The sequence below is a fragment of the Balearica regulorum genome, chromosome 5, assembly GCF_011004875.1.
Source record: "Balearica regulorum gibbericeps isolate bBalReg1 chromosome 5, bBalReg1.pri, whole genome shotgun sequence".
NCBI lineage: Eukaryota > Metazoa > Chordata > Aves > Gruiformes > Gruidae > Balearica > Balearica regulorum.
Genome location: NC_046188.1, coordinates 17,385,326 through 17,405,344, shown reverse-complemented (window position 1 = coordinate 17,405,344; position 20,019 = coordinate 17,385,326). Strand labels below are relative to the sequence as shown.

At 46.0% G+C, this 20,019-nt stretch overlaps 1 protein-coding gene across 2 annotated transcripts in view; it reads right to left on the bottom strand.

Moving 5' to 3' along the window:
- PRIMA1 (proline rich membrane anchor 1) overlaps positions 1-19,147 on the bottom strand; it is a 55,264-nt gene extending 36,117 nt beyond the window's left edge. Inside the window, exons 1-2 of one of the 2 annotated variants that reach the window (XM_075753672.1) lie at positions 18,831-19,147; positions 12,162-12,312 (exon numbers count right to left, since the gene is read on the bottom strand). In XM_075753672.1, coding sequence (XP_075609787.1) covers positions 12,162-12,312; positions 18,831-18,923 — 244 coding nt within the window. In that variant the 5' untranslated portion in view covers positions 18,924-19,147. The remainder of the gene's footprint in view (positions 1-12,161; positions 12,313-18,830) is intronic. The other variant, XM_075753671.1, reaches the window with a different exon arrangement.
- Positions 19,148-20,019: the final 872 nt, after the last annotated feature.

Here is a 20,019-nt window from a genome sequence, read left to right as displayed (position 1 = left end):
TCTCAGTTTTATGATATAGGCTTTAACCTCTCTTTAGGTAGAGTGCAATGGTGGGTAGAGGACAGGAAATTCCTCTCAGGATGTGGGTTCCAGCCTCAGCCCTCCCCCTTGTTTGTTGGGTGATACTGGAAAGATCTTCATCCCCAGCCTCTGATTCTCCTTCTCCAGGATGGGGACAGTAGTCCCAGCTTTCCATACTGTTGCAAGATGTAGGGATAAAATGTGCAACATAAGGCTGGATGCCAGCAGTGTTGTTACTCTTTCCCAATTCTTTAATAGGCTAAGTAGGGAAATTTGTAAGTACTTCATCTATGTTTCCACAAGAACCAGCTTATTTCCCTGACCTTCCCATCAACTACCTATTCAAGCAACCACAGCAGCAAGGCCAAGGTCTAGAGCAGAACAGCAGCAGCACGGCACTGACCTGGGGACAGTAATTCTCAGTTCTTTTGAACAGAGGCACCACTGAGAGGCACAGAGATGTGCCAGCACAGTACCATCCACTTCATTGCACAAACACACAGTCTGGCTCTCCAGCGGCGAGTGATGCACGCAGAAAGCATGGGCTATTCTTCAGCAGGGAAAATCAGTGCTAAGGATCATCTGCTTGGCCCAGCAAACTGTGGGACCCCATCACGTTACAGCAGTGAAAAGAACATCCAGCAGAAAAGAGGCCTGAAAACACTGAACATCCATGCTAAGTCTGCCTTCGCCATTTCAGCGCTCTGATACCTGAAAGCATAGTAGCGTATTTCCACCAGTATTCAATAAGCACATGCACATATACACATACATACAGATATCTATATATGTCTGTCCTCCATTCTGCTTTGGCTGGTGCAGATTTCCTAGAGAGGACCTAAAAATGAGTATAATACACAGGGATGAGTGAACTCTCAAGACTTTTAAGGATGAACTTAACACCTGTAGTAAGTGTCAAACCATCAGCCTTGCAGACCAAGTGGGTACTGCAGTCCATCCCCTGCCAGTGTGTCCCAGGTACACCTGCCCTGCAGCCACTTCTGTGAGAAGCTGGTTGGCCACCCCATGTTGTGAGCCTTTGGCTTCCTCGCTGTGTCTCCTAACAAGGTTGAAAAAAATCAGAAGCTTCTCTTTTGGTGTTTGCCATGGTGGGACCCCGGTCCACTGAAACCCACAGAGCTCAGTGAGCAACTTCAGCATGGGCAAGAGGAGGTTTGTTGCTATGCATCAAATGTGGAGACCTTTTCAAGCTTCTTGGGAAAAGGGCTACCTTTCTTTGCAGGCTTACAGCACTGGGCCCTGGGGTATATGACAGTAGTAAGGACCACGTCCAAACTGGAAATCGCTGGCGACAGGAGATGCATTTTTCCCACAGAGCTTTCCTCCTCCATCACATAGCCAACATCACCTCTCAGATCCACCACAGTCAGATAGGTATGAAAAGAAATTAGTTTTCTGGACAGTCGCCTCCTCCGGTCAAACTGGCTTTCTTTCAGGCTGTTTCAGAGGCTATTTTGGGGCAGAAAATGGGCTCATCACCAGCTACCATGTCTTTCAGGGAGAGACGGGCTCCTGCATGGGGCAGTGCAGTTGCAGAGGACATCTCATGAAGAAGTGACTGCCAAAGAGCAAAGACATGAGTAGAAAATTGGCCTTATCCTCCCTGTGTCCTCCCTCGTGACCTGCTGGCCACCACCTGCCTCAGGTCAGCAGCAAGGAAGTGCTTAGTAAACGGCACATAGAAAGCATCCATCCTCTCCATAATAAGGTGGAGTGGGCCATGGCTTAGGACACTTGCTGGGACTTAAGTGGTTTGGAGAGATCATTCGACCCCTATCTGCATTTTTAGGTGATAAAAGCCCTTAAAAAGCTAGCCCTTGATTTTGCTGAGCCTCAGGAACCCTTGGATGAAATCCAAGCAAGCACTGTGAAGGCAGGTACAGCTGCGTCTGTTAAGGTACTATGGTATTGGCACCCACATGGACACTTTAACTATAGTGATATGCTTTTCAGGATGTTAACTGCCATATCAGCTGATACATGGTCCTTTGCCAGAGGTTTGCTGAAGCTGTATCATCACTGACAGAGACATGACGTAGTGACGTTTTGCACTGTGGGTTCTTGTCCAGCCCCTCAGGCTGCCTCCTTTCTTTCACTACCATGCAATGACGGCGTGGCCATAGGCTCTGCCTCTTGCTCCTGGCATGGTGAACACCATGTCCTCCTTGCTGTGTGGTGGTGCAGCCTCCTCTTCAATGAGTCGTATGACAGGACATAACATCAATTCTGTAGTAATTGCTGTTCACTTTTGAGCCTAAAAATAACAATAATCTTCAGTGCTTGATATCCACTAGTCTCAAATCCAAAGTTTAAGAGGCGAAAAAATATCTCCATTTCAGTTGACTCTCTTGGGATTTCCCAGCAGGTCAGTGGCAGAGGGAGAAGCAGCATCCTGGACTCTCTTTTCGCCGTTCCCTGCAGGGTGGGCAAGATGCCTCCTTTGTGGGAGTCACAGTATGTCACCATCAAGTCTGCTGAAAGCTTATCCATCTTTCAGCTCCTGCAGTGAACAGGCCTTCAAAGGAGGGATGATACAGACTGAAATTCAAACAGCTGAAATATGATTTCGGAAGTCTAAGCTCCTACATTAATGACCAGTCTTTTGCCAGAGAATGATTAATAAGATATCTCAGGGTTGGCAGATTTAATCCCACAGAAAGATGACAGATTTTCTTGGTATAATGTTCTATATATAGATCAAATTAAGGTCCAGATCTGCACAACTTCTTCAGGCTGCACAATATTCACATGAGAGGTCCCATAAAAGTCACAGGCTATGAAATATAAGTAAAATTCTGTGCTACTGGTATCATTAAGATATTATCTCTTAGACCCTTTAGTGGCTTTTAAAAGAGCTCAGGAACCTCCAGATAAAAACAAAGATTGGACAAGTCTCACAGCTTGTAGCTGAAACTTTCTCAAAATTAGTTCCTCTTCAGGGAAGGCAGATAGATACAAAACCAGCTTCAGCCAACTGCAGACTGAATTTCCTAACACAGATTGTGGCAGACTTGGAAAGACTTGGAATATTTTCCTAATGTGTTAGTGGTGGCAGTGTCTAAGGCACCAGTTTGTGTCCATCTCTGAAAAATTAATGGTTTGCCTGTTGGGCAGATATTCCATGGAGACAGTGACTATAACAGGCATATACTTTAGAATGGTAAGTACAGATGGCTTTAGAGAGTTCACTTTACAAAGAAAGCCATATTGCAAGTCATATGTCTGAGTTTTAGGGAACAGCTGGCTATGTAGCAGATACTTCTGTTAGTGTATGGCATCTATATAAACATAATCCTCCTGTTTGATATTACAGAATTTATTCCTTGTATCACTTCAATGGCTCAGTTGTTGCTGGAAGTAAGGGTTATCACTTAAAAATGTCCCTGAGGAGACCAATTAATAATTTCCATACCTAGTGCAGCCAAGTTCTTTTCCCAAAATGTATTCAGGTTCAACTTAAGGGAAATAAAATTGATGACCCACCATGCATCAACTGATAAATTTTCATGCAGTGTCCATAAAACACAGAATACTTAAAATGGCAATTACATCATGTTAACAGATCAAGTAGCTTCACCATGCCAAACGCCCAACACAAAGTCCTCTGTCACCACTCAGAGTACATTGGTAACTCTCTGAAAGCTAAAAGACAAGGCACAGGCTACCTTACAGTCACAAAAGCAAGCAAATTGGTTACTGGTTGCTGTCTGCACTTTCCTCAGGCTTTACACGGAGGTTTGGACCTGCACAGGTAGGGGAGATGTAGCAGAGATCCTGCTCACCATCACTCCCTACTGAAGCCTACAGCACTATACAGCCAGCGCTGCAGAATGATGCTCCATGAGGCTGAGGTAGAGCACCTGCAGCCTGCCAAATCAAACCCAGGGTTAAACCTAACCCTCCCTTTGCTCCATTAATAGTCATTTCCTTTGATAGTGGCTATGAAATAAGATTAAGCACTGCTTCCAAAAGGAAAGGAAAATGTCCAGGGATGAATCATTTAGAATCTGCTCCATTGGTAAAAGTCCAGTTTAATAGCAGCAGTGCTCCTGGTAAAAGTCCAGTTTAATAACAGCATTTGTCAAGGAACAGATTTTTGTGTAAAATATTTCTAACCAATGAACTGATGAAATACCAGCTCCATTTAAAAGATACTTCAAAATGATAAAACAATTCATTTTAATAACAATTAGGAATTAACAATTTGCTACTGTATATATGTGGTTATAATGTGACATGATTTACCAGTGGAAGTGCTAAATTAACTTACATAATTATTAATGACAGTTTCTAGCAGTGGCATCAGTTATTAACCTATGTTTGTACTATATTAATGGACACTGTGTACTCACTTTGGGTTAACATCCCAAATGTCCAGACTGCTGTTTCCTTGATCTGCTATGTCAGCTTAAAAAACCTACTCATACGTTGCAATTACATGGGCAGCGCAACACCTTTATGTCACGTTTGCAACAAAGACAATACACAAAACCATTACAAGAACATACATTTCTATGGGACTACTTGAGCAAGGTCGGCTGCTTAGCCTTCCTGCTAGAACAGCTTGTGCCAATTAAGAGTTTACTTCTGACTCGTCGAGATGAGGCACAACTCCTTCCACCAGGGGCAGGGGAACCTACAATTACTTGTAAATCAGCAGCCTCTGACTCATCAGTAACTTCACTGAAGATTTGTTATCTTCTTAATCAGTGAAATGGTTGGCATGTACAAATGGACTGCCATCCATGCAGGGAATTAATGTCTTCAGCTTAGCCAACTCCTTTTGCTTAAAAAATAAATAAATCAGACTACTGGAATATGCATCTCAGAGTAGAAAGGACTGTTCTACTGCAGAATCAGTTTAATATCTAATGCTTCCTTTTTCAAAATTAGACAATACTTCTAATCTATAGATAACAGAACTCCCACTGATTTCTGTACTGCAAAGCTAGCCTGAGGCTCTTACTTTTAAATACTTCAAAATGTATGAACGAGTGCATTTTCAAGAGAGCGGATTTTTCCATAATATGGATTTATTACTGCATGAAAAATTCAAAACAAATCTGCAAGGTCCCAGAGCAGAGGAAAGATTCATCCCTTGCCTAAATAAAAATTAGACTTGACAAAACATTTCAGAACTTACTGTGGTGAAAAACTCCGAATTGGGAAAGCAATGGAAGCCGTGACTGACAGCCTGATCTAACCAGTGTTTTACAAAAATAGAGAGTTTACAAGAACACAATATGAGGAGATGTTAGGTGCATGAATGATAGCAGAATCCTATCATGAAAGTATTAGCATGAACCTTTCCAGTCTTACCTGCTTTCTAGTCACTAATCCAGCTCTTCAGACTTAACATAACATCCTGGATGTCCAGACTATTTCAAACTTTGCATTTGATTGCTCCTCACTCTAAATAATTTTCTCATTGTAACTGGGAGGTGAGGACTTGCAACTTTTATTTCTACGCCAGAAATAACTGTGCTAAATGCAAAAAAATATTAGGATTTTGAAGTCTTTATGTCTTTAGTGATAAAAACACAAGTGCCTGCAATTGGAGGCAGGAAATCTAATCATTGCATTTCTGATTTAGGTGGGTGAATTCTGCCTAAATCCCATCTTGGATGCTTAATGATTTGGTTCACTATGCTAACAGAGAAGGCAGTGTCTGTGATGTGAAAACAACACGATGGGGACCTAGACTAGACTCTGATGTGCCATCATCCCTGACTCCAGGCTGTGGGGCTCGATTTCAATTTAGATTGGAAAGCCGCAAAATCATACTGCCAGTTCTTAGATTCACAATTCTCCAGCAAAATGAAAGTGTAGCTGGGAGAAGACAAGAACTGAATTTTGGGTTTGCTTTGTAAATTATAAACAATGCTCTCACACAAGACTGTAATTCACAGTATGACAGCTGTGTTACCAAAACTGAAAGGGCTTCCCTGTTTCAGCATTCTGCATGCATTAAAAAAAATCACTGTCTAGACCAGACTTGTGGTAAAACAATATTCCCTCACAGTAGCTGTCATTACCATAAATGTCTTGATGTAGGAGTCGATGTGCCCCCTCCTCTTTTGGTGCTACTGTAGTTCTCTTCCATCACCACTCAGTTTTTTGTAGTCGCTGTGTTGTATGAAGTATGGATGAAAACACCTTCCCCGTATTGTAGAACAAAACCACCCCCATATGTTTGCTAACAAATCCTTTGGGCATCAGCACTGAGGATAAATTAATCTGAGACTCCTGCCCAAATACCTCAGAACTACTCAGAACCAGTCCTTCTGGCAGAAGGGCTGTAGGTAAGGGCTGGTCCTGCCAGCTGAGTCCTTCGGGTCAAAATTGCATTGGTGGCACCTTTTCGGAAAGGTGCAAAGCACTCACAAGACAGAAGGTCTACCCAAAGAGAAACAACACCAGAGCTCTCTGAGATGCTCAGCCCGTATCGCAGGAGCAACATCAGACTGCTTGCAGCAAATTCTTTGGCACCTCATGTTTTAAAACATGTGGTGGCCTCCAGGAGGATTTCAATTCAGTTTTGCAATCACAACCTCCCCTCAATTCCTGGAGGACAATCATAGACCTCTGCCAAGGACAAAGGTCCTTTTGGCATTGTGTAGGCAAGCACATCTACATCTGTACCCATGTAGTACAGGAAGCGATGTGGTGAGCATCAGCACCACGCTCAGATCTCCTGCTTGAATGGTCATGTGGAGACACTGCTCAGCATGAGGCTCAAACTCATCCTCTGGATCCACACTGGGTCGCCCTGTCCTTTCTACTGCCAGCATTTAGGTTGTAGAAAAACCTTAGGAAAAACCATTTTCTTATTCTTTTATGTCCCAGAGCCATACATTTTTTATTTCTACAACAAGTTCCTGCTGCAAAAGGCTACGTTGTTAACAGCCAGCAAGCCAAATGTGCAAATTTTAGTTGCTTTAAAACTTACTGAAAGTTTGAGAAGTTCCAGACTGTTCCTGTACCTCAGACTCCTGCCTATATACACACATTGTGACCATCTGTCCTGAAAGATCTGAATGTCCTTAGTTTTCCTACTTGCACTGAAGGGACCCTGCACACTTTCTGAAATTAAGCTATACATCTGTGCTCCTATAGTTGCCAAAAAGTTGTGCCTTTCCTGCAGTTGGTCATTTTTATTTTGGCATTTTCACCAGCCCAAATAATTAGTTAATTAGATGCACTATCACCAAAGATAAAGGAAATGATTTCACCTTGAAAAACAAAATCATACAATTACAGCCTGGAGATGAGAGTCCTCTGCAGTGATGTCATTCACTTCGGCGTTGCACTGCCTTGATTGTGCTTTATCTCAACTGATAGCTCAGGGCAAACTTTCACTGAGGTCAGGAGCTGTAAAGACCTCCCTGTGTTCCTATGTGCAAGCATCCACCGAGTGAGAGGTTGGTTCACATATCCAGACTCAGCTGTACTAGTACAGCTTGTAATGATCTCAGATAAAAACTTTTATATAAGTTTCCTCTTCTAAATTTTTACTGAAGCAATGTTTGACTGGACACTTCCATCATCCAGAGAGGGGCTGGCAGTACCATGGACTCCTTGTCCAACACGGGAGATGGGTAGAGCAGAGATAGCAAATGTTGCTAACCAGCAAGTGAGGAGTTCACGCTGAACAACCTTTCTCTTCCTTGTATCATTTTGCAGAAGTCACTTCTGAAATGATTTATCCTCAAACCTCACACAGGTTAAAACTGATACTCACTGCAGTGTATGTCTAGCTTTAACCTTTTCCTCTTTTGAAAACCTAGCTTCTACTTCCAAAGTCCTTTCTTCTTTGCAATGCCCCTGGAGAAACCTGCGTGCTCACAAAGTATTTAAGGGTTGACAACAGCAGTATTTTAGAGTTTGAAGGGTCAACATCATTTGAACTAGCTTAATCTCATGGGTCTGTGAAGCTGGGTTAGAAATGCTGCCTAAACAAGTACTCTATCCACCTTGTCTTAGTCCTGGCTGAAATCCAGAGACAAGGAGGAAAGCAGATGGGGGAAAAAAAGAAACACTTAATTAAAGGCCAGGTCTGAGCATCTCTATCTCCTTTAGGTCATTGCAGCCATATCTAGGGAACACACTCAATTTCACTGAAAGTTCCTTCGTTCTTTGCCATCAGCATCTAAGCTTTGTTGGCCTTAGGCCCTTCAGAGACTCGTGAGCCTCCCTTTCACTTCATCAACTAGCAGTTTTCTAGGCATGGGTTAAAGAGCAGGCTGCTGCTTGCATAAGGGGATTTACTGTGGAAACATCAATATGCCAGACCGTCTGGAAGAGCTGCTACTGGCTCAGTGACCATGTCTCCTGACAGTCCCCACCATCCCAGTTACTTCTAACACAGGCTGGAGCGCCTTTTCTTGAAGACCCTCAGTAAGGTACATGTCTATACTGAATAAGGCAGCAGTATCTCAGTAGGATGCCAACAAACTGCACCTGGAATGAAGCTCAGGAAACTCAAAACTGAAATGCTCCTGAGGAAGATCCACATGTCCCACTTTACAGAAAGAGACAAGGCTGAACTAGCAATACTGAGAGAACCAGCATCCACAGGGACCAGCATGGCTGATCCTAGCCTTCGCTTAGATACCGTAAAGCAGACGGATTCACTGGGCCAGACCAGGAGTCCTCCGTAGCGAGGGGGAGGCACGTGGATATGCTGCTGTGGGGAAATGTCCTGTGACAGCTGCAGAGGGGATGAGTAAAGGCAAGAACAGAGGTTGGATGGGACATGGGAAATACCAGTGGTCTGTGTAGGAGTTAGAAACATGGGAGAGGAGGCCTGGAGTGATGGCTGAAGGAGGGCAAAAGCAGCCTGTGTTTCCTTCCCTGGGGCCTGGAGTTCAGGTGACAGAATTATTCCCTGAATTCACCAGTCCATAATTTTGTTATCCATGTTTGAAAATACATGGGCTACATGATCTAATTTTATTTCCCGTATTCATATTGTTGAACGAATGATATACTTCCTCCTGGTGCACTGAAACACACGCCACACATTCCTGTAGTAAATATGTGACTATAATAGTGAGGTGCCTCCTAAACCCTGGAAAGTTGGTGCTTCTTCCATCGCTCATGTATTTAGACTGACTGCTAATTGTGTGTGATTCTACTCATTTTCTGTGGAGGGAATTAGCTCAGAGTCAACACATTTACCAGTGTTTATATGTGAATTCTTGAAGTCCCAATATTTAAGAGATTTTATGTAAATCTATCTGTACCCTGTCAATATTGAAATGTATTAAGAGACACTAAATGCCCTGTAATTGTTCCTGAAAGTCCTCAGTTGTCCTCAACCACAATAAAAACCTTGCAGGGAGTGATTCAGCTGCTCACAAACAGTTACCCAGTGCCATACTTTCAAGTAGGGATTTAAAAGACATGTAGACATGGTGCTTAGGGACGTGGTTTAGTGGTGGACTTGGTAGTGTTAGGCTAATGGTTGGACTCAATGATCTTAAAAGTCTTTTCCAAGCAAAATGATTCCAAGATTTGCAAAACATTCAGGTAGGATTGATGGAGAGGACACAAAGAGGGTTTTCTGCTTTTCCACAGCAGCAGCTGCAAACCAGACAGGAGATGTCAAAAGAGCACTAGATGACTTCATTTAGCAGGTAACTGAGCTGTCAGTGTCTGTAGTAACTGGATGGACAGGAATTTTGTACCTATTTGCTTTAATCATCAGGCTCAAACCACAATAGCTGCTTTAGGAGGATGTAGAGATGATCTAAACCTCCAACAACGTTCAGTTTGATTGCAAAAAGAGCTTTTAAGGACAGTGCCTAGCAGGCTGCAGCCTTTGGTAGCTCACAAAGCTCTGGGAGCAATGCCAGCATCTTTATGAAGTGCCTCACAGTGCAGACACTGTACCTTGTAAAGGTAAAAAACTTGCAGCTCCTGGGCTGCTGTTTTTTTGTAGAGGTCTTTCCGGTACTTAACTTTAATCACTTAGAAAGTGCAAAGTGCAAGTCTAGCATCAACCACTTAATAATAGCTTGTCTTGGCCCTCTACTGCCCTCTCTTCTGAATGCTGTTTAAAAGTGGTGTCTATAACATCAATATTTAACCACGAGGCTTGCTCATTCTCACAAGGATGGGGATTGCTGTACACGTGGGCTAAATCACAGTGCCTAGACAGCTGATAATAATGAAAGCATCTTTCAAGATGAGGCACTTGATTGCTACTCTAAAGCTTATTGGTGAAAGAAATGTGTAATCTATTTTTTTTATTGCATTTGAAATGAAACAGCTTGTTTAAATATTAGTCATCTGGATTTATATAGCTCATTTTTAGAACTGGGTTAGCACCTGGCAATCCAGCCTGAGTAAGCATCAGGCTATCCCAGCCACAGGCCCTTTTAATTTCTCTTTCCTCTTTTTGCAATGTGTGGCAGACTTCTTTTTTTTTGTCCTGATATGATTTCCTTCCCACTTCATGGGAGACAAATCCACGCACTCAGACCAGCTGCCTGACAGCAGCCCGGGGAGGGGAAGCAGCCTGGCAGCGGAGCTCTCCTCTCGGTGCAGCTGAGCAGCCAGGCTGGTCCCTGTGCGGACACTGCTCTGCCACTTCTCCTGTGGGTAAGAGCAGCTCCCTCAGGGCAACAGGGTACCCCAGGTACAAGAAAGCAAAGTGGCAAAAAGTGCTTTATTTTCTGGCTGTGAGACAAAGATCAAGGGAATTTTCAATATTACTGTCCATGACATTTTCCTGAACATTGAAAGAGATTTTTCCTGCTATTGAAAAAACTTCATCTCTGTTTTCCAAGCTGTCTTTGTATTTCCTTTCCCAAGTGTTTCACTAGGTTTTTTTCCTGCCTTTGCCTTAAATTTCTGCAGTGTGGCACAAATACAAAGCACGCTCCTGGCAGAAAACACACTGCAAAATTCTGCCTGTCCTCTGTCCGGCTAAAAGCTGTACAGAAGCATTCTTTGTGTCTTCTGCACATCTGGGGATGGCGCTGATAAAGACAAACAGCCAAATGATGCTACCTAATGATTTCTTTTCCCTTGGGGGAAATACTGAGAAGAATAACAGATATACTTTGCAACACTGTTCCCAGGGGAGTTTATCTAAGCAGGGAGAAGAATTAATAGGCAGCCTTTTAGGAAGAGACAAATTTGCAAAAATATAGAAGCATTAAGGAGATTTGCTGGGATATCAAGTACCTGGGACCTAAAAGTGGCTGCGCAGGGTCCAGCCCACGTCCCTGCACCCACAGCCAGCACAAGTAGCGCCGGCGAGGTCCGTCCCACTGCAGCAGGACTGCCTCTCCCCCGGGGACCACCGGCACAGCTCTCAGCCTCCAGAAATGATCTGTGCGTCAGGGATCACAGGAACACTGATGTGGAAGGAAGCTGGCTGAGCTAGCCAGCAGGAACTGTGGGCAGTAGGTGTGCTGGACATGGGGGTGCACAGCTGGAAATTACGAGGAGCTTGGATGGGCTGCATGAGGTTTGGGAGCACTGATTTGGATGAAGAGAAATAGATGAGCCTTAGCCTGTACGTGTTTTAGTGGGAAAACTGCTTGCTTGCCATTGACTCCTGACATGCCTCTGCCTTTTGTTACAGTTGTAAGCAATTTAAAACCAGTGAGCCTGACCTCACTGCTATGGTAAACCAGTAGAGCTATGGTGTCTTGAAGTCAATCAAACCTGCAGGATGGTCTAGGCAGAGTGTTTGAATTTTTGCCTGCTTACAAATTAATTTGTCTTGGAGCACCTAGACCTCCAAGGTGCACACCTGGTGAAACCGGAGGTCACATAACTCAAGGGGAAGCACAGTGCTATGTCTCTGTAGTAAAGCATTTTCCATGGCTAGGGTATTAGGGAACCATTTAAAGCTAGGGAATCATATATAATACAATGAAAGGAGGGAATTTCTCTGGCTTTCCTCCAAAAGCCAAGCATTATTCATTGATCAGAAAACAGATCTCCATCTCTACTGAGAACATTTTTTCCTCCAATTGCTAAGTGGAAAATGACAAATGAGCTAGCTGTGCCCTCTCCCACATCCTTTCTCCTTCCATCTGTCCAGGTGTCCCCATTGCTTTGCCCTCCCTCAGCACACCACAACCATACCAACGGCTACTTACTTGGCACCACTAGCAACCTCGGGGGCGGTGGAGGTGGAGGAGGCGGTGGTAACAGCGGAGGTGGCCTGCACTGGCAAATTTGCTGGCAGCTCTCTGTGACTTTGTCTGCTACAGGCTTGGAGCATGACTTCTGGGGCTCACCCTGAGTGATCTGTGAAGAAACAAGTCATTGCATGAGCAGCAGAAACAGGGAAAACTTTCCATGAATGTGTTTCTTGGACTTGAGTACCCAACTGGCACCTCAGACCTGTAGTGAGAACTGAGCTCATGTTCCTCACTTAAGGCCACTTCAAGGAGGTCTCTTCTCTACATGGTTCCCATTTTTGTTTTTTTTTTTTTTTTACTTAACATCTTCAAAACCTCTTTCCCTCTGTCAGATTCAGTTGAAATTGGCTGGCTGGTTTCTGAGTTATTATGGGGTAAGGAGAAGGTGGGTAGTGGCAGACAACATGATTGCGTAAGCCTTCTTTCCTTAGGAAAGCCATCTAGCAGCATGCATTATTCACAGGGTCATTGCTGCAAGCCAAAGAGCTAATAAAAATTACAAGACAGTTAGGGTCAGGATTATGTTCATTTTCCTTATATCAGAACTGAAAGCCGGAGGAGATCTCTCCTCTGCTTTGCCAGCCTTGCTTTGATGTTCAGAGAGCATTTCATGGAGTGTTTCACTTCCCACCAAGAGGAGTGGGAGCCCATATTTTACTCATCTGTGGACTACAGCCACGACACGGTCAAAATGGAAATGCCACAAACTGTGACTTGTAGACTCCGTAATCTGCAATGTGGGCTAGTAAAAAAGCTGAAGATGAGCCATTGCAGAACCCAAGTGTTGGCATCGCTTGGTGATGAAGAATGATTTAGCCAGTATTGATATACAATATATTCAATAGCTTGATCTAGTCATGACAAGGACCATTTATTAACAGCATATTTTTCTTACCATCAGGAATAGTTACATGACTAGAGATTTAAGGAATAATCAGTAAAATTCCTAATCTAATGCTATAAAATGAAGAGGAGTAAGTCTCTAATGAAAAGGAAATTTGCCGAACATCGCAGGAGCTTCTGAGAGGTGTTAACTTCAGAGGTCTCTAAGCCAGCTCTTTCTGAATGGACTGATACTCAGATGGAAAATACTGGATACAATTTTAAGGATACAAAGCCTAAACGATGAATAAGCATGTTATGTAACAAGCACTTTGAATGTAAGATTAAATGTGCTTGTTGAAGCACTGGAACAGGTTGCCCTGAGAGAGGTTATGGAGGGCCCCTCCCTGGAAGTGTTCAAGGCCAGGCTGGATGAGGTTTTGGGCAACCTGGTCTAGTGGAGGGTGTCCCTGCCCATAGCAGGGGGGCTGGAACTAGATGGGCTTTAAGGCTCCTTCCAACCCAAACTATTTTGTGATACTATGATTAAGATTAGGAGACCACCTGGGACAGGCTTGTGTCTTTCTGAAGCTAAGGATAGTTATGCTAGCATTCAACTGTTGCCTTGTCCAGTGGGGTCTTGGGCACGTTATTGTCCTTATAGTTTTGGCCTAACATCATCTTCTTTAATTAGCTCTTTTCCAGGACGTGTTGGTCATTACAAAGAGGATGTCTCATGCCATGCTTTCCGACCTGTTTTAGGCAGGCCTCTTCTGCCTCCCTGCCTATCCCCAGGGTCACCCAGGGTTGCCGCCTTCCCCCTCCTCTCTCCTGCCCAAGCTTTGCTTCCCTTCCCCTGCCAGCTACAGGCACACAGTCTGTCTCCTCTCTCCTTTCAACCCTTGCCCCCAGCCCACGGCATCGCCAGAGAGCCTCTCCCACCACCCACAGCTGGGCACTAAGGGTGCTGTGCTGCCTCTTGGCTGCAGGAAAGCTGCACACAGTCATTTCATGTATTTCTGGCCAAAAAGAGAGATGTGGCTAATTAAAACAACATCACTGCACAAAGGACATGTTCACATGCGTAGGAGGTTTCTAAATGCAGAAAGATGCATTACTCTGGCCTCAGGGAAATGGAGGTAGGGCTTTGTTGATTAAATATTATAGAGATGGAGGAAAGAATAGAAGAGACTATGCGTAGCTGAGTTGGAAGGATGGCTCGGCACAGCACAAGTCAGAAGGCTCAGTTCTTTAAACAGCTTGTCAAAATCTATTACCAAACATAGGGAAAAACAAATCCAGCACAAGTGCTTTCCAACTTTCCCCTTCACCATCAGGTAACAGTAAGAGGATGGTTAAAGACCATCCCAGACAGCTTCCAGGAACTTACACAAACTCTCTGAATGCTCTAATGAATCAAAGTGACTCGGCTTTGTAATCCCTTATGGCTGGTAATAAATCTGTCTGCTAAGCAGGCTTATTTATTTTTAAATTAAGTGATCATGGGCAGCAGCATATCCTCCATACTGCTTCAGCTCTTCCAATGCTATTCACATGGGTGTTAGGGTATCTCCCAAGAGAAGCCCCGTAGGAAGAGCACCCACTCCATGCGGTGGCAGTGGCACACCTGGGGCACCTCCTAGTTGTACTGGTGTGACATCATGTACTGTGCTAACAGAGGAGGTAGGGCAGCATCTCTCCTCTGGCCTTGGCAGCTGATTAGGAAGAAACTATGAACTCCTAGCTACAATGACCATTGCCTACCTAGTTCCCTGGTTGCTGAATCCTACGGCTCGCTGCTCCCTTGCGGGAGCCAGTGCAATGAGAGAGGGATAGAGACAGGGCAGAATAACATTGAGCAGACCTGGAGCCAGCTCCATTTGCAGACCAGAAGCAGCTTTGTGTATCTAAGTCTGAAGACGGTGCTGGTATGGAAAAGCTACATTGACTTATTGCTCTAACTTAATATCAACCAGAACCAAAGGCTTTCTCTGTCTTTTTTTAGAACTATTGACTGCTTTAAACCCCTGGAGGTCCTCCTACCTTAGGCTGGTAATAGAGTGTCCTCAGAAACCAGTGGATATTTTTCTCAACTACTTTGCAGACAACATTAACCCTATACATGCCCAGCCACTCCCTGCTCCTGGGTACTTTTAAAATACTATTTCTGGGGGAAAAAAAAAAAAAAGTTGCTTTGTCTCTCAATACCTTAGTCTGAACCTTTATCAAAATTCCCCATGATCATTTTTAAATGGTCGGGAAATAACTGACATTCAAAACCATGGGCTTTATCACCTTTCCTGTCTCTTGTCACTCAGTAAAATGTCTGGTTGTTAGAAGATACCTGTAGGAACACAGATGTTACCTTGCCAGGGGGTTGTCTTAGAGGGTTAGTTTAAAATAACAAAGATATCTTAAGTTGGCTGAAATCTGGCAGGAAAAGGAAAGACATGAATTGAGGTTGAGGGCCTCGAGGAGGAGAGAAATAGTCAAGGACTGCTGCAAGAAGATTAACTAACAGTAACAAGATAGAATTAAGAAAAAAAGAAAAGACATTTGGCTCCTTTCCAAGAAAAAAAAAAAAATCCCGCTGTTGATGTCTATTAGTCGTCTTATGAAAGGAATGAAGGCTATTACTTGTGTCTTCTAAAGGTAAGCAGAACAAATCACTAGAAAATATGCTTTAGGGAACAATCTTGCTCTGGCAAAGGATGATGAAATAAATTACTCCATGTTTCTTTCTTACTGTCTGCAATTCAAGGTAAGCTGCCTTTACAGGAGATGTCAGGAACAAAAAGGCATGTTGAAAGAGCCTAATCCTTCTCTGGCCAGGTCTGCTAATTTGAGTCCAGCCTCAAACTTTACTGCTTGTTTGTTATGCCAGGCACAACCATGGCCCCAGAATGGCTTTGGAAGCACTTTGCAGGTAATGACTAACCAGACACCCGCCAGGCTGCCAGGCAGTTCATAGCACAGAGGTTGCCTTGGCAAGGGGTCATCACCGGAGATGGACCACATAGGGCTTGCTCCCTAGTTGTTACTTCTGCACCTTCCAGCCATTCCTCCAGGTACTGAAGGTGCCATGAACGTGTATCTCCTCAGCCTGCCTAAACCTTGGTTGCTTGTTTGGCATGATGTTTTCTTAACACACTCAGCAGTTGGCCAGTTTGGACATATACGTTGCCTGGACTTTCAAGCTGATGCATTTTTTGCCCTGCTCTGAAAAGACATAAAGAGTTGACTTTATGGATATGTGCATTTCATATGAAGATGCTTTGCAAAAAAGGACAAATGCTTTTAAATAGTAATGGAAATTAAAATCTGATCCACAAATGTCCAGGGAAAAGCAAACAGAAAGTGGTAACTGGTGGTTTTCTTTCACAGTCTCTCTGTTGAAGTTTGTGCCTGTGACGTATTTCTTTTCAATCCGAGATTTCCTTCAGAAACAGTGGTCCTAGTTCTGCTTTGCATAGAGTGGAAGAACAAATCTGCATGTGGTCAGAGCTGTTTAGTATTTCTGTAGAGTCCCATGGGGTTGCAGCAGTCCATGAGCATGCTCTACAGAGTGGGATGGGAAAAGAGGATTAATACAGTCCCCGGAGGGTGGCCCTCTTGTGACTTTTTGAATCAGGTAAAAGGAGGAAAGCTTGAAAAGAAAAGCACAGTTGACTGAAAAGGCACAGAGGCCTCTAAAAGCCTGCTGATGTGGCAAGAGCTTTGTCTCTTGGAAGCAGTCTACAGATATGAGATCTCAATGCCACTGCGTAAATCCCAGGACGGCTCTGCATAATTCACATCAGAGTTAATCCAGATCCATGTTTACGAAACCAGAGAAAACGTGACCCTGCTATTTTTCATGACACTTACTGTTCTTTTCTTTAATTATGTCAAAAGCCTCAGACAGAATCATCCCTTCCTTCTTGTCACAGTGCTGGCTACGATGCTAATAAGCGGGTTTTAGTCTGGGTTTTTTTTTAATAAAATAAATGCTTCTCCTCTGATTAGCATCTGACTGATTCTCCTAAGTGCCTCAAGGCAGGCCCTGAGGAGGGAATGCAAGGATATGGGAGGGAAGGCCATGCCACCCATAAGTCATCACATGGATGATCGGGTCAAGAAGGGCTGGGAGAAGAGATGTGAGAAAACATGATGGCTGCCTTAGATGGAGCAGGGGCAGGGGAGCGACATGATGGGACATTAGTGGATTAGTCGAGCAGTATGGCTTGTGAGACTTTGAAGATAAGAGCAAGGATTATGACTCAACATGGGGAAAGGAGTCATGGGAGAGATTCAAAGATGAGGGAGTTTCGGTCACAGGAAGGCTGGCATGCCAGTGAGCGCTCCACACTTGTCCTTCCCATTGGTGCCTGCCAATGGGAGCCTTAAATACATCCTAGTTTTGGGAGAGCTGGAAAAAAGCTTGAGTATGAGCAGATTTATTGATTGTCCTTACACCGAACAGCAGGTAATAGCACAAGTATAGATGAAGAATGGGATAATAAAACTTAGAAATTATTGCAAGGAAAGGCTGGGCCCCTCGGCTTTTGCATTTCTCAGAGCCTGTTTCAATTCTTATAGACATAATTATTTTTGAAAGATTGGCTTAGATCACCTGAGCAGTTTGCCAGAAAAATGTTTATGCAAGTTTGGTTTTTTTGTGTGTGTGCTTGACTGACTGACTGATTACAGGAGAGAGGTTTCAGAAGGCTCCTCTTTTCACACAACTGTGTTTCCCTTGAAAAATGCAGTTACAGTTTTAACTTATTCTTAGCTACCTGAATACTTGAGCAGGACAGCGGGAAGGTAGTGGTGGCAGAGATTTTTATGATGAGGGCACTGGTTTCAAGGAGGTTGTTTTTGTTGTATTTCTGTTCATTTTAACCTGTAAGGAGCACAAATCCTCTTTGTCGTTCACGGCAAGAGCCAACATGCTAAAACAAACAACATCCCTGTTTAATCTCTTGGGAGTCACTAAGTTTAGAACAGGGAGTAAAAGATCTGGAGTCTCCACTGTGTTTTCTCTAAGAAAGAAACTGCAATTGTTCTGTTCTTGAACAGCACTTGGCTGGCTCATCAATCACTCCTCTGAAGACATATATTATAAATAAACTTTAAAATATCAAAGTGATGCATTTGAGGCGAGCTTTGCTGCCGTTCTGATTCTCCGAACTGGATGAGCGCTCTCCCTCACTGTATACCAATTTCTTTCAGTCCATCTTGCTGGTCACCCCACATTACAATCAAGGTCACACAACATCACAGCGTCGGAGTTGGCAAAAGCTGATTCAGCCCTTTACCCTGAGAATCCCCAATTCGCAATCAGCATCGAAACCCCAGAGCAAAACATTACCAAAATTAAACAGCCTGTGCATCGCTCCGTGCATTGCTTCTTTCTGTGCATCTTGCCACCTACAGCAAAATGCGCTTACAAACCCTCTGGCTGCCGGCGCGCCAAAGAAAGTCAACTACATCTTGCTCAGACAGACCACATCGAGTTCAGCGCTCCCGGGGGAGCGGAGCCGGCCGCCCATCCCTTACACACGCCGTCCCGCAGCAGCCGACAGGGGGGGGGGACCGCGCCGAGAAGAGCAACAGCTCTCCCTGCCCCGGGGGGGCCGCCTGCGCGACCACCGCCCCGCCACCACCCGCCTGCACCAGCCCCCTCCCCGCACTGCCGGGGGTGTCGGCCGGGGGGCTCTGCCTGCCGCCCCCGGGCCCCCCGCCCCGGCCCCGCCGCCCCCCGCTCCCTGCATGCGGGCGTGCGGGCGCGGCGCAGCTCCGGGCAGGCTCGGGCGGCCCTACCTGGACGGAGCCCCAGAGCGGGTGGAGGGCACAGTGCAGCAGCAGGGAGGGCCAGCAGCAGCGGAGCAGCCCCAGCAGCTCCCGGAGCAGCATCCCTCCTGGGCGGGCGGGCGGGGGCGCGGGCTCCGGGCGACCTGGGGAGGGAGCAGAGCGAGCCGGCAGCAGAGGCGTTGGCTCGCACCCATCCCCGGAGCGCGACTGTCCCAACTTTAATTCTGGAGGGGAGGGAGGGAAGAAGGGAGGGAAGGGGGGGGGGGGGGGGGGAGGCAGGGAGATGGGCGGGTGGGGAGGGGAAAGGGTGGTCGGGAAAACCCAGCACTCTGCAAGTCCCGGCTCCCTCAGCCGGGAGACATGCCTCCACCCCCGCCCTGCCCGCCTCCCTCCCTGCCCGCCCCGCCGGCTCCCCCTCCCCGGGATGCTCCGCCGGCCGCCTGCCCGCACCGGGGGCTCCCCGGCCGGCGCTCACCGCTGAGCCCGGGGCTCCCTCACACCCCGGGGGGTGGGGGGTGGGGGCGGGCGGGTGGCGGAAAAAGTTTGGAGCCGGGCGCGGGGGTAGAAGGGACGGGCGCTGCCGGGGGCGCTGCCGGAGCCGGCGGGGAGAGGCGGGGAGAGCGGCGTGGCGGCGCAGCCCGGGGATTGCATCTCCCCCCTGCCCGCCGCTGCTGCAGTGATTTTTCAAGCCCATCGAGGCAGTCCCTTGCGCGCTCGGCTCCCCTCGGCTCTCCCTCCCCGCCCGGGCTCTTCCCGACGGCCGCTTCCCTCCGCTCGGCCTCGGCGAGGCTGGCGCAGAGCGGGGGCGGCCCCCGGGGCGGCTCGGGGAGCTCCGGAGGGTCCGGGAGGCGCCGCACCCGCCCCCCCGAGCCGTCCCGGCAGCCGGGAGCGGGGCCAAGCCAAGGGGCAAGCGAGGGATCAACCGGCACCCCCGTGTCCTGGAGGAGCCTCATCCCAAATCGCAGCCAGCTGGGTTTTGAGTTGGTGGTTTTGGTTGCTTTTTATTTGCCCCAGGGTGACGCGAGGGCTTGTGCTGTGACAGGCCGGAGTTGCCGGCTCTGCGTCCCCAGCCTGACGGCTGTGAGATGTGATAAGGAAGACACTTCGTGGCATTTGTGTTTCTGTGTAATAACAAAGCATGCGGAAATGTTTAACAGCGCTTGTGGGGAAGTGGATAAAGGATCCTCTAATAAAAAGG